This window comes from Microtus ochrogaster, linkage group LG5 (genome assembly GCF_000317375.1).
Source record: "Microtus ochrogaster isolate Prairie Vole_2 linkage group LG5, MicOch1.0, whole genome shotgun sequence".
NCBI lineage: Eukaryota > Metazoa > Chordata > Mammalia > Rodentia > Cricetidae > Microtus > Microtus ochrogaster.
In genome coordinates, this window is record NC_022031.1 from 14,813,892 (window position 1) to 14,829,047 (window position 15,156).

General features: G+C 44.7%; 1 protein-coding gene across 4 annotated transcripts in view; it reads right to left on the minus strand.

Annotated features, from left to right (window-relative positions):
* Sulf1 (sulfatase 1) overlaps positions 1 to 15,156 on the minus strand; it is a 165,718-nt gene that overhangs the window by 2,944 nt on the left and 147,618 nt on the right. For all 4 annotated transcript variants that reach the window (XM_026786697.1, XM_026786700.1, XM_026786698.1 and 1 more), the window contains 6 exons: positions 14,372 to 14,466; positions 13,996 to 14,061; positions 12,611 to 12,786; positions 8,113 to 8,255; positions 7,896 to 8,019; positions 4,172 to 4,205 (listed from right to left, as the gene is read on the minus strand). In XM_026786697.1, the coding sequence (XP_026642498.1) occupies positions 4,172 to 4,205; positions 7,896 to 8,019; positions 8,113 to 8,255; positions 12,611 to 12,786; positions 13,996 to 14,061; positions 14,372 to 14,466 (638 nt within the window). The remainder of the gene's footprint in view (positions 1 to 4,171; positions 4,206 to 7,895; positions 8,020 to 8,112; positions 8,256 to 12,610; positions 12,787 to 13,995; positions 14,062 to 14,371; positions 14,467 to 15,156) is intronic.

The window sequence follows — 15,156 nt, forward strand, 5'->3', positions numbered from 1 at the left end:
CTGCCTCTGCCTCTGCCTCTGGAGTTCTGGGATTAAAGGCCTGTGCCACCATGCCCAACTTCTGTTTCATAGTTTAAACAGGCACATTGTATATACAGCATACTGCACAGACCGTTCAGAGTCCTGGTTCCATAGGGAACTGGCCAAGAAGTTGAGAATGAGAGGAGAAAATGGCATCAGCAAGGGAGGCTAACAGGACCGCCATTGGGAGAATTGGCACCATCAAGAGAAGCTAATGGAGGACAGCCATTGGGAGGATTTCAAGCTGTCTAAGGAAGAGTGACTTGGGGAGAGGCTGGTGCAACTATGCAATTCTTCATGTCACCTCAACCTCCTTTTCATCCAGGTCCTTCAGATGCGAATACATAATAACTGCTCAGGAAGCAGCTTGCTCAGGCAGCGTAGCAGTGACAGGAAGCCGAAACAAAGCCGTTTCCTATCCAATAAGAGGTTATTAGAAACCACTCAGTAAAGAAGGTATTGGGTCCAGGTGCTTTCTCGGGAGGATGTTGCCCACCCTAGAGCCCCGAGACTCTACAAACTGTTCTAGAAAACAGAAAGGAAGCGAAGGCGTCAGGACACCATTGGCGAAGCAAATACAACACCGACGGTGGAGTAAGACAGAACAATGGCTCCCTTTACCTCATAGATGTCCACAGCCAACTTCTCAGAAGCCGTGGACATCACCTTAGGAGGAAAGCGGGAGCCACAGGTGTGACAGCGTCACGCATCTTGATGGGGCAATGTTCAGGTGAAGTCGAGATAACCACCAGGGACCTTAGGGACATGGCCTTGTGGAGAAGCAGAACAGACAGAGGAGACTCGACTGTGGGAGAGGATGGAGGCGGAGAGGAACAATAGATGCTCATGTTGCTGCCTTCAGAGATGAGGCCATGTTCAAGGAATAGATGAAGCCACTTAAGAAACCAGAAAGGACAGAGTTCTCTGAAGCTGAAATGAATGCAAGCCTACTGACAGCTTTAGGCTCAGAAGAGACATTTTAAACTTCATGTCGCTGGGAACATAAATAAGTACATGTCGTTTGGAGATATGTCCGCAAATTTCTACAGTGACCATAAGAAACTAAGACCATAATTGAACAGTAGTGGCCAGCACCAAGAGCAGGAAGATTATAGGCAGATCTTGCTGGTAAATGTAGGTTCCTCATAACCACAGTGAAAAGAATTCAATATTCTATTAAGAAAAGCAAGCACAGCGACCCCCAAAAATTTAGCCCAGGAATGAAAGGTTTTTCTTTCCTTAGCAGTTATATTCATATAATGTAACTTATTTGTAAATCAATAGAGAAAAATTATCTGGACGTATCATAGATGCTGATTAGTTTGACAAATTTGGTTTTCAATGATGGCAAAGCACTGACAAGAAAATGGATGACTGTTTCCTTAGTGTGACAATGGCAAACACACTCGGTCCCGAATTCTAGCTCTCTCTTGATGGCGATATCCTAAAAGCTCCCTCGTTAGGACTAAGGACAAGGTGAGGTCACGATGGAAGGACAGTTCACTTCTGAGATACTCTGCACAGGTGAAGGATGGACATGCATGCCCAGACACTTCTTCAGCAGCTGTGCAATCTCGAGTATACATCTGGCGCTCACTTTCCAGATGTCTCAAACAGGGATGGGTGCCCAGCAATGGCTGCTGCTGCATGTTGGGTGACAAAATAAAAGATTACCCTGGACCTATTTCAGGGTATCAAGCAAGTATTCAAGAATAAGGGGAATCTTTCCAGAATCACACAGAGGACTTAAAGTGACAATAGTGGCCATTACATGATAGGAGAAAAATATCCCGAGGAAACTGAGAAGCTTTGCTCATCCTTACACAAGTGGTAGATGACATGGGAAGTTACTTCTTTGTGGTAGAACACACTGAGAAACACAGACGGAACAATGGATCTAGGAAAAAATCCATTTGCAGCCATCATATTAATAATTAATAACTCCAGGCTGGGGTGGGGCTCCGACATACAGTGCTTGCTCCAACACCAGACAAAATCAAACCAGCACAGTGAACGATCAGGCAGAAGTCACAACTGCCCACCAAAGCTAGTCGGCTGTTCATCAGAGAGAAAGACAAGCAACTGCACAGTGGACTAGCTTCACAAACACCATGTTAGCCAAATGACAAAAACCCAGAGAAGGTATTCCCAGGGCACGGCGCTGTTGGCAATAATAGTCCTCTCCCAGACACACAACTTCCACCTAGATGTGCAAACTCTAGACAAACATCAAGTTGAGGGCATTTTATGAAAGAAACTGGCTGGTGGCCTATGAAATGTCATCACCAACAACGAAAAGCTGAGAGACTGTTCCAGTACGGATGGCACCTAAGAAAAGTGACGATTTTATATGATATACCATTCTGGATTGAATCCGAGACCCGAAACCATATACCATAAACACGACCTGATTGGAATATTTGGCAAGATGTGACCTCGAAATGTGAATTAGGTAATGGCCCTGGTTCATGTTGATGGCCTGCATTTAGTTAGTGTTTGACGGTGATGGGCAAAAATGCCCTTGGGAAGCACACAGTAAAACATTTCTACACCAAAGGACATGATACCTGCAGATGACCCAGAGCTGACATAGAAAGTGCATTTGTATGAGAAGAGAGAGGAAACTGGAGACGGGAAGTAAATGGGGCACTTAGATCTGTTCCAACAGCTTTTCTGTAAATGCCATGTTATATGAAAATAGAATATTAAAAATTAGCAGACATTAGGGTGGGATGTAGCCCAATTGAAATGAGTGCTCACCTAGCATACACAGAGCCCCTGGTTCAGTCCCCAGCATGATGTAAAATGGATGAGGTGGCAAGTGCTCATAATCTTAGCACTTAGAAGGAGGGAGAGAAGGGTCAGAAATTCAAGGTCGTCCTTTGGGATCACTGACTAAAGAGTTCCAGGCCAGCTTGGACAGTGCCTTGTCAGCCTGTTCTTAGGGATGGCCACCTTAAGAGTAGGCTTGGTTCTGTCTTGTTTATATTTTCTGGGGATGGCATAGGATTGGTAAAGGGGCAGATGGAGGATGAAGAAGTAACCATAAAATGTCCCCAATAGCCCAGTTTTCTTTTTTTCTTCTGCCTTTCTTGATGTCATTTAGCTTCTCTGTATCAATGAGCTGCTTCTCAAGGGAAGCATGTGAGATCCCGGCTCAGGAAGCTGGTGGGAAGTATCCCCGGAGGCTCTCTAGTCTCTCTGAGGAGGTATCAGAGTGGGTGGTGCCAACTAAAGCATCCTGCTTTGGTAGGAAATTGGGCCTTAAGCAAGTGCATTGCCTAGAGTTTGGACACACCAAAGCCCCAGCACTGATGGTAAGGACAGTTTATACACCCATGCCAAAATTGGCACGTTTCAGGTAAGTCCTCCAGAGCCTAGGCTCAGCACAGAAAATCAACAATGGCTGACATTTCTGGGTGATCAGTAGATAAGCTCCCAGGCGTATGCCTTCCTCCATGTAGGAGAGAAGGATGTAGGTTGGGGGTGATATCAAGGTGAGGCTATTTACGAAGCTCCATGTGTCAGGACTATCGTTCTCGTGTATGTTAGGAACTTGCTGTTTGACCCTGACCACCTTGTCCCTAACCCCTGACACCGTCTCTTCATTTCCCTCCATCCGAATTCTCCTTATGGCCACTGCTTTTGCCACCAAAGTTAATCAATGACTGTGCACAGGGAAATTCTTTGTTTTTTTCTGACTTCAGTTTCAGAGTGTTCTCAAATTTTCCCTTAGTTTTTTAATTTTTTTTAAATTATTAGCAGTATTCTTAAATGAAAAAAAAAATCTCTCAGTCCCATGCAGCCTCTCCACTCAATTGTAGAAACAAAGCACAGGAAACCAATCTCCATTCTCCCGTCCCAGCATTCCTTGCTTTAAAGCATCATTCAAAAAGCAAACAGGCAGGGCATGCAGGGTGAGAGGAAATGCTCAGAGCGGCATCTCGTGGGGTGGGGGGAGGGCAGCTGAATTGATTCAGAAGCAGAAGGACGTGTCTGGAGCCAGGGACTTGATGGGAATGAGGATGACATTACGACACACATGCACCACAGCCTCCATTCTGTGCGCCATGGCAAGAAACGGAAGCGAGCTGAAATGGCCTGTCATGCAGTTACGGGAAAGAGGCTGCAGAGAATCAAGAGTGAATACCTGTGTGGGTCATAGCTTCCTCCATCTTTAGTTCCTGATACAGGGAAAGAGAAGAGGAATCAGTTAGCTTTAGAACCATAGGACCTTTCACTATGCAGCTTCCACGAACACATCTCAATCCTAGAAAGAAACGTACTGTGTTAAATACAGGCAGCATCGACAGCCAACGGAGAGTTTATTAATTAGTCTCAAAAGGATTGAGTGCTAAGAATAAAAGGCTTAAGGCAAAACAACATATAAAAGGACAAAATGGGGCGAGAACAAGAAAACAGTGAGAAAAGTGTTTCCAGAAGTTCATGTAATTCTGAGTAAATTAAAAATATTTTTTGCGGTGGTGGAGGGGTGGGGCTTGAAAAGGGAGGCCAATAATAATCTCCCACAGGAGCAGTCTAGACGCCGGAGGGGGTACTGTAAGTGCACAGCGGTCATGAGGCCCCACCCGGCCGGTCATTTCACCATTAAGGACCCTATCAGGTTTCTCACAGTGGAGCTGGTGAGTCATCGCCGATGACATGGGGTCACAATGGAGCTGGCCACTCATCACCAATGATGTAGGGTCACTGTGGAGCTGGGAAGTCATCGCTTATGACATAGGGTCACAATGGAGCTGGTCACTCATCACGGATGACGTAGGGTCACAGTGGAGCTGGTGAGTCATCTCCGATGACGTGGGGTCACAATGGAGCTGGCCACTCATCACCGATGACGTAGGGTCACAGTGGAGCTGGGAAGTCATGGCCGATGATTATGAAGTTGTATTCTTTTGGGGAATGATAGCTTCATGTAATATTTCTAGTGTGTCTAATAGTTTGGCTTAGATCCCAGGCCTTCACAGGTTGGCTTTCTCCCCCTTTTCATCCCTCTTTTTCTCTCTTTGATTTCTGGAAAAGGTCAGCATAGAAGCAGGGTGTTTCCAAAGCTTCATTCTGAGTGAAGTAAACATCCAAAAGACCCACTTTTTTGCAGGCCTGGTTTTTTTTTTTTCTTTGAAATTTTCTTAACAATATATTACTTAACTAGGAACCACAAGACAACTGCATGTTCTAACAGGCATGTAAATAAATTCTACTGATTTTTGAAGTCCCATCGATAAGAATGGTAAGCAAATTAAAGGCCACAAACTAACCACATCAGTATATTGTTATAAGGAAAATTTCTCCAACCGTCCTCCATATTCACTAAGAACAGGGTCCTGGCGTGTTTGGGTGCTAAAGCTCTCCAGATGTTGCTCATTTTAAGCCCAGAAGCATTCACCTAGCTGCTAGGTACTCTCTAGACAAAAAGAAGCAAAAATCCTAGTCAATAAGTTATCCAAAACCATGCGCCTTACTTTTCCTTCAGGAATATGAGGAGATCTAAGGAGTGGGGATAGACTACACAGTACCATGTGACAGAGAGTCATAAGCACTTGAGAACAAGAGTTGATTAGTGATGGTGGGATTAGGGTGGAATTAGTTGGTAGACGGTGAAGTAGGGAATGAAGGAGAAGTTGATAGATGATTTGGCAAGAGTTAAATCATGGAGGATTCACATATGTAAAATTTTAATGCTTATATCTTGTTCATCTTGGATATCATGCAAATACCTCCAATCAATTTAAGGATAAACTCTTGTTATGCTTTATACATTTTAGGTAATGACTCCACAGTGGGGAGCACTAACCAATCAAGGTTTTTGTGGATAGATCGATTGATTGATAAATGATAGATGATAGATAGATATAGATGATAGATAGAATGACTGATTGATAAATGATAGTGGATGATAGCTAGATGATTGATAGATAGACAGACAGATAATAATTGACAGATAGATAGTAGATAGATAGATAGATAGAATCACCTACCTATGTTTTAATTTTACTTCTACTTATTTCTCCTTTAAATGTTAAAGCTTGGTGCTTAGATGGCATTTTAACTGGAGGCAAAAATGTGTAGCATAAATGTTTGTTGGTTAACTTTGCCGATCTGATGTGCAGGCCTGGTTCTTGATTGGGCCATTTCCCCTAAGCGTTGATGGAGAACTGAGCCATGACACGTTGCTGGGCTTTCTTGTAGGCTGTTTGATCTAGGACCCTTCGGTAATGGAAATGACAAGCAAGTGGACTGATTGTTTTGGGAGAAGAACCTCATTTCTCCCTTCAAGTCTGTGGTCCCCATCAGTTCAGATGTTTGAACACTTGGTCCCCAATTGGAGGAGCTTTTCGGGGAAGGTTATAGACCGTGGAGAGGTAGTTGGTGGTGGGGCTTTGGGTGTTTATGATGTCACCATGATTGCTGTTCTCCCTGGTTCTCCTTTGTGGGTCACAGCTTCCTGATCCTTCCACCTTGCCAACCACTTGCTGCTATGCTTCTCTATCATGATGGGCTCTTATCCCAGGAACTGGAGAGCAAAAACAAACTTTTTCTTCCATAAGTGGCTTTTGGCCTTGATGTTTTATCCAACAACAAAAAAAGTAACTACCACCAAGTGGCATGACCAGACAGCTGCCATTTTTATTGCTAGGGATGTGGCTCTACTCAGAACCTACAACCCACAGGTTGAGACTTGATTGCATTAAATATGTTCCATCTGGAATGGGGAAAAATGGCTCACTGGTTAAGAGAGCAAAGTGGTCTTCAGGCAATCAGAGTATCAGAGTTTGTGGCTTCCAATTGCCTGTAACTCCAGCTCCAGGGCATAAGAACTTTCTCTCTATTCAGCTATTCAACCTCTTCGGGGATTGCATTTATGTGCAAAAAAAACATATACAGACACAGACATGTGCATATAATCAAAACTAGAGAGAGAGAGAGAGAGAGAGAGAGAGAGAGAGAGAGAGAGAGAGAGAGCGCTTGCAAGTCAGGTATTGCGACTTAGACCTAGAGTCTCAACACTTGGGAGACTGGCCATACTGAGCTACACAGTAAGTCGGAGGTCAGTCCAGCTATGTATAGTAAGACCGCATCTCACAAAGTGTGTGGGGACTCCTGCAAAGTGCTTTCCAGCACCAGTGGCTTGAGCTTGTCATTCTGTCGGGTCAGCAGGTCAGCGTAGTCTCCAGTTCTTTTTCTTCCTTCCTGTGAGTAGCTGATATTTACATTTCTATAGAAATGGGACAATGACTTTTGCTGGTGAGGCAAAGGCTGAGCAAACAGTGCAAGGAGCCACGTCTATGCAAACCAAACGGAGAAAAAAATTCACACACCGGGGCAGAATGGGGACATCTTCTCAGCACCATCTCACACTCCAAGTTTATGAGCTTTTCAAATGGGAGACGGTGGTAAAAGCACTGGAATTCCCTTGTCCTGGGCAGGGATACAGAAAGGGGTGGATGATTCCGGATGGTAACAAGAAGCAGAGCACTGTGTGTCTCCACTAAGTTACTGTAACAGGAGCTTCTGGTTTACTTAGAACTGTTAAGGGGGACCATAAGGAACCCCCAAAGCCTTGATTTCTCCTTCCCATGGATGCTTCTGTCGGAATTGAGGTTTTCTGACACAGCAGATGCATGTGAGAGAGTGAAGGGTGACTCACACTTGGCCCGTCATTCAACTCAGCTTCCCATTGCTGTAACCAGGTGAGAGACTCAGAAATCAAACTATGTTTGGAGCTGCTGGCAATGATTCTCTTGTAAGTGCTCTAAACTATATGCTTATGCACGGAAATGTTTCGAAAGGAGAAATCTTGATCATACAAAGAGTTTTCTAAATACAACAGAAAGAAGTAATATTTTTTTCCTTACCGACATCAAGGCTCTTGGGTCTCGGGTTGCACTGCTTATACCCTTGACAGCTTCGGAGCTCCATTAACTGTATGTGTAGCTGGTTCAAAATGCCCCTTTCCACGGTGTGCACTGTATTCGTGAGCTGTGGACAGAGTGGTCAGGACAATGGAGGTGAGCACGTGACTGGCTATCCCATTTCCAACCGCTCTCAACAAAGGAAAGCATATTGTCTTACCTGATAAGGATCTGTATTCATGTCAAAATACTCCAGAAAGCCGGTAGCAAACTCACAAAAGAGAAAATTGTGTGTCTCATTAACTGTACGCAAACACCAGTATGTGTTATTGTTGGAGCTTGTGCATGCGCAGAAAGATCCCACTGTCAGAAAAGAGAGAAAAAGAGCCCAGTGAAAAGAATGAGAAACCTTCACAAGCTGGCCATGTCAGTACCTCTTTAAGAGCTTTAGGGTTGCTTTCTAATAAACACTGTGTGATTGATTGGCTGTCCAAGAGAACGGCATCCTCCCCTCTATTCATCCTGGGAAAATGCAGGGGACTCTCACAGACTGGAGACCAAGGTCAAGTTGCAGGCCCCTGACTTAGTTACCCTCTTTAATTCTGGAAGGCTCTGCTCTCCAAAATGGAGCGAGTGGTTGGAGAAGAGTGGGTATTTTGTGTTTTCTGGAAGAGGAAAACATGGCTGTCTCATGAAGGGACAGAACTAGTGTCCTCACTGTCTCAGGGTCACACAGCCAATGACACAACCATGCGTTGGGAAGACAGAGTCTGAGACGAGGGTGGAACCCAGCCTCATGGAACTGGAGGTGATGTTATTTGCCATTATGGAAGGCCTCTGCAGCCCTGTCTGTGTGTGCAGAGGAGCACGCATTCTCGCATGTGGGAGGGTTTCCATGTGCAGACATGTAGAGGGCTGAGGACCGCTCTGGGTGTCATTCCTCAGGTGACACTCGCCTTGCTTTTGGGACAGGATCTCTCTTTGGTCTGGAATTCCCAGACCAAAGCAGTCTACACTGGCTGGCCACAGCCCAAGGGAGTTGCCTATTTTTCTCCCTAGCAAGGAGATTGTAACCATGGTTACCAAGGCTACTTCTATGGGTCCTGGGTGAATGAATTCAGGTCTTCATGCTTAGATGGCAAAGCACTTTACTGGCTGAGTTACCCCAAGACCTTTCTACAATATTTTAATATGTGATGAGATTTGACTTTCAACACCTTTTGTACATAGAGAGGCTCCCTGGCTAACTCGTAGAAAGTATTTAAGAGACATCAAATTTTAAAACCAGCCATCCATTCTTTTTCTTATAAAAATGGAGGGAGTGATGATGGGGTTTCAGAACTGTTTTCAAAAATACTTCTTAAAACATTTAAGATAGGTACAGTCAAAGGAATGCACCTCTCATGTGGAATGTTTGAATCGCTTAGCTCGTTTACTTCTCAAAGAACTGTTAGACATATTGTTGTATCCATAGCCACTCACAGAGGGGAAAACTGAGGAACAGAATCAGGTGACTGACAGCTGGCAGCGGGGAGTCCGGTTGGAAGGCTGACTTAGCTATGAGACAACTGCCCTTTGCAATATTGAAGACACTGGATCTGGCCCCGCGATCTAAGGGGGATCTTTGAAACAGCAAATGAGAGGGGCTTATGCGTTCAAATATTTTAACTGACCAGATTTGGGGGGCAGTTAAAAGCTGAAGGGGAGGTACATCGTGCTCCATAACTGACCATTACGGGCTGCAACCTCCCGATTGCTGATGTTCCTCAACGGGGCGTACTTGCGTCAGCTGGCAAACCTACACACACTGCTCTTTCTGCTGCCCAGTGTATGGATTTGGACCATGCTGCCCAGGCTAGCCCTAGTCTCACGATGGTCCTTCTGCCTCTGCCTCCTGCGTGCCAATGACAATGACATGTGTCAGTCATGATGGCATAGAGATTTTGGTCTTGTTGATCTCAACTCCCCTGTGTTCTGTGTTCTCCACAGTCACCTCTCCTTCATCCCAAACACATTTTTACAAAAGAATATCTAAAAAAATGGAGTATATTTTCATCTGTTTGATTTTTTTTATAGAAAGTACTTTCAGTATGTCATTCATAATTTATATTTATTTTATATGAATGTTTATTTAGTTCATACTTACATACTAAAATCCAGGCAACCAGTATTTTTTAATTTATATAGAAAATTTCCAAACCAGCTGGGCGGTGGTGGCACATGCCTTTAATCCTAGCACTTGGGAGGCAGAGGCCAGTAGATCTCTGCAAGTTCAAGACCAGCCTGGTCTACAAAAGCTAGTTCTAGGATAGGCCCCAAAGCTACAGAGAAACCTTGTCTCGAACTCCCCGCCAAAAAAGGAAAATTTCCAAATCAATAATTTAAACATGTTGTGAACTTATTTCACAAAATATACAAGTATAAAACTTCTGACCCCTGCTCACAAGCTCACTCTGCTGGGATGCTAATCTCTTCCATCTGGACAACTTCACTATAGCTCTTTGGGTCTCAGCCTAACCATCACTTTTGTAAAAAGACCCATTGCTGGATACTGACTGCCCCTCAAGGCCCCCTGAGCAGTGCTATTGGGAAGCAATCAAACCTTTATGAGCTGGGATCTTGTAGGCAGCAAGACATCCCGGGGGCATACGCTTGATGATGACCACAGGGGCGGGGGCAGGAGGAGGAGGGGGCTGCCTTCCTTCTTTCTCTCTTTGCTTCCTAGACACCATGAGGTGGATAGATCCCTCTATCACATGCTCCCCTGTGACTCCCCACCACAGATAGATCCACCTATCACGAGTCCCAAAGTAAGAAGACCGATCAACCAAACAAAACCTCTAAGACTCTGGGCTGAAATGAGTGTTTTCTTTTTTCAAGTTGACTCTCTCAGGCATCATTCCCACGGCGGTGAGAAGATGGTTACCACGTGTACTATCTTCTTCATCTCTAAAGGGTACCCTCAAACGCGTTAGTCACCGTTTCCTTCATTCCATGGCTACAAAGTGTAATCATTTTGCTTGGCTCATTTGGTTACCCGCCTTCCCGCTTCCCACTAGAATCAACGTGTGATGAGGACAGACACCAAACCCTCAGCAATCTGAATAGCCCATAGGGACATCCCCCCCCCCACACACACACCGCAAACTCCATTTCAAGAGCCACGTTAAAAGCTGAATGCCATGACTAAGAGGTACTTAGCCTCACTGTGATTGTGAACACACAGGCAAAGAAACACACAACTCAAGCAGGGGCAGGACTGAGCTGCCCGAAGCAGGTCCGCCATCTCAAGGGACCTCCAGTTTGGAAGCTGCCTGGATGCCCTCCACTGACCCTTGGAAGACTGGGGTTTTATCTGTGCTCCTGGTCAGCCTTCAGTCAAGGCCACTAGATCCTGGGCATGATCCCTCTACTGCTGTGAGCACCATGCAGAGAACAGAGAAACAAAAGCACTCCACAAAAGGACACAGATATTCCGTATCTTCTGGCATCCCAGACAAAATGGAAGACTTTTAAGGACCCCATGGTCAAAGGGGCACAGGATAAGGAGGGTGTGGGCCCTGCACTGATAGTATATTTACTGTGTTTTTATTCCTTTTAAGACACCTGCGTTAGAGTTAGGGCAGAAACCAATTTCGTTCAGGCAAAACTGCCCAGGTGTTTATTGCTACTGACCTGGGTGGGTTTATTGGGAAGTAACCACCTAGGGCAGCCTCTGTGTGAGGAGAAACTTGGTATCTCTCAACAGAAAAACCAAGTCTTTCTAGGAATCAAAACCAGTACACCTGTAATCCCAGCATTTGAGAGGGAGAGCCAGGAAGACTGTAAATGGGAGGCCATTAAAGTTCTCGGCCAGCTGAGAATTTAGTAAGACAGCATCTTCAAAAATCAGAACAAAAATTAACACAAACAAAACAAAAAATAGATTCTAAAGGAAAAATTGTTTTTCCAGCAAAATGATCTGAGCACAGACCAATACAGCATTTTCCTTTGGATCACCCTGGGCTGCTGTGTTCTCTGTAAGATTTTTTTTTTAAATTAATATTAATTTATTTATTAAAGATTTCTGCCTCCTCCCCGCCACTGCCTCCCATTTCCCTCCCCCTTCCCCAGTCAACTCCCCCTCCCTCATCAGCCCAAAGAGTAGTCAGGGTTCCCTGCCCTGTGGGAGGTCCAAGAACCTCCCACCTCCTTCCAGGTCTAGTAAGGTGATAACCTTTGCTGGAGAGGTTGTGGAGTAAAGGGTACACTCATCCATTGCTGGTGGGAATGCAAACTTGTGCAACCACTTTGGAAAGCAGTGTGGTGGTTTCTCAGGAAATTCAGGATCAATTTACCCCTGGACCCAGCAATATACCCAAGAGATGCCCTATCATACAACAAAAGTATATGCTCAACTGTGTTCATAGCAGCATTGTTTGTAATAGCCGGAACCTGGAAACAACCTAGATGCCCTTCAATGGAAGAATGGATGAAGAAAGTATGGAATATATACATATTAGAGTACTACTCAGCAGTAAAAAACAATGACTTCTTGAATTTTGCATGCAAATGGACGGAAATAGAAAACACTATTTTGAGTGAGGTAAGCCAGATCCAAAAAGAGGAGCATGGGATGTACTCACTCATAATTGGTTTCTAGTCTCTGTAGGATTCTTAGCCTATGTTAGGGAAAGGCGCTCCCTGTACTCCTGGAGGAGGCGCCTTGGGGGACTTACGGTTCCAGAAGGGGGCGGTCTGCCAGTGGTTGTTGTCGTGTGTGAAGCAGGTGAGCCCAGGCAGGCTGCACTCCTCCCCCTTCCTCTGGCGTTTCTTCTCCTTCCTCGCCTTCTTCCTCCGGCGGTTCTCCTTGAAGAGCTGCAGTTTGCTGTCCACCTCCTGAGCAGCAGCCTCCCTAGACCAAGACAAGAAACTGTTTTGATGACCAGAGAGGACTTTACGAAAAGCCTTGCACAAACGTGTACATGGAAGACACACAAGTGTACATGAAACACAACCTCAGGTGACCTCTGGTTCTCATAGACAGCTTCAAAGATAGCCAGTGTCACAGAGGCAAACTCACTGAGTGACAGTTCTCCCGTAACTTTAGTAAGCCTGACAGTTACTTGTTCTGAAGCATTGATGGAGATAATTGTTGGCATGAGTCAGTGCATGACAACCCACAGACAATGATATGATCTCCTGGGAGCTCTGTACCTGTCAGGCAGCCACAGAGTCAATCAATTGTTAGTTTGGATGGGACAGCTTACAATAAGTGGATTAAAAACCATCGGGCAAATTATATAGGATAAGTTTTTAAGATAAATATTTTATCATGTTTCTTCTTTAAAATATTTATTTTTTGGAATTCTAAATTCTATCCATGTATATGAGATATGATCATATCCACCTCCTGCTTGCCCCTGTCAGATCTCCCTCTATGCATCCTCTTCCTAACTCCATCTCCCTCCCTCCCTCCCTCCTTCCTTTCTTCAAGTCACTGAGGTTAATTACTGCTGCCCATATGTGCAGGGGTGGGGGCCATCTACTGGAGCATAGACAACCCACCAGTGACCACACCCCTACAGAAGAACGATTCTCCCTCCTCCAGGGGCTATCAATTGCCAATTGCTCCTCAGGGGTGGGCCTCCTGAGCTCCGCCCTCACCCATGCCAGCACTGTGGTTGGCTTGATCACATGCCTGTAATCACCGCTACTGAGTTCAGGAGACCAATAGCAAAGTCCCGGTCCAAGAACAGTATTTCACAGCGCTCCTCGTCCTCTTCTGACTCGTCCACTCTTTGGACTTCCCTGAGCCTTGGCAGGTGATTTGTTTTCCCACATAGTTTAAAGTTTGTCTGTACTCAAACACAAATGCTCTTCCACCTACAACTTTTGTTATCGCTTTAATGTCTGCGTGCTTCCTTACATTCCGAGAGGTCAGCACTATTGAGGCTACTCTGCTGAACAGCCTAACTTAGTTCAGGGTCTCTTACTCTCCATCGATCCCCACAGAGGACCAGGCATGGAGGAGAAGTCCCTGTGGAACACAGGGGTCCCTCCAGTCACTGTGGACAGTCCCTGACTCCTGGCAAACACGACAAACGCGGAGTTACTCACTCACTTGAAAGGGTGAAGATGGTTTTTTAACTTCTCTTGCCTTTTCACACCTTTCTCCTTGTTGTAATAGCTGCAGGCCAGAAGATTAAAAAGTCAGTTAGTCTCTCATTCAAATATATATATTTGATATATTGATGTATATCGTAGATATATCTATATCTATATATCCCCTCATTTGATTAAATGGCTCATTACACACACACACACACACACACACACACACACTAAGTGGATGTATATTTAGTTTGACTTAAGTGGATGAGAACAATATGCCTTATGGCGATGGATTCATGTATGGCATTAAGAAAGAGAAGTTGGCCTCCAGCTACCCCTGGCTCGTTGGTGTCGGGAAGCGAAGTGACCCCAGGATGCGTGCTCACCTCTGCTTACCGCAGCTACATTCCTCCGGCTTCCTTTTCTTTAGGTGTCCCCTCACTTCTCTTAAATTCTTAATTTTATCTTGCAGAACTTCAATCTGGAAAACACACATTCACACAATTCCCTTCTAAGATCAGGATTTTTCTTAACAAAAAATCGTCCACCTTCTTTGGTGTTCCAGAGACTAGCTGGGAAGAGCGAGTCAGAGAACACATTTATATCCCACCTACACCCCAATCAGTGTGCCACAGAAACACTAATAGATACCTCTTCATAACTGAATATTTTTCTCAAAAATATCCAAAAGACTATTGCGTTCATCCCTGTTTTTCCCATGCTTGCTTTCAGTAGGACTATTGCTATGTAACTAGAGGAAGATAAATACCTTGGTGGATTTTCCAGTTTTTTTTTAAATATAAAATAGTTTTTACAAGAGCTTTGATTTTTTAATTTCATTGAAATTCAATTGAAATTCTAAATAATATAAACAAGTTATCATACAAATGAATACCTAGAATGCCAAAAGACAGAGGCCATAATTTTATTTAGTGTCCTCTAGAATACAGCATATACTCAATATCTGTGTGATCACTCGTGGGAAAATACTAAAGCACTGTGCTCATAAAAGGAATTTGGGTGAGGACTTTGCTAAGGATTTCCCAGTTTTCAGGCAATTACAAAAAGGAGGATGGGTACACATGGAATGTTCATCCTTTACAGCAGCTGGGCAGCTGAGCACAGAGCCATGTGGGTCACCCTGGCACAAGAGGGTTAGACTGAGCACACG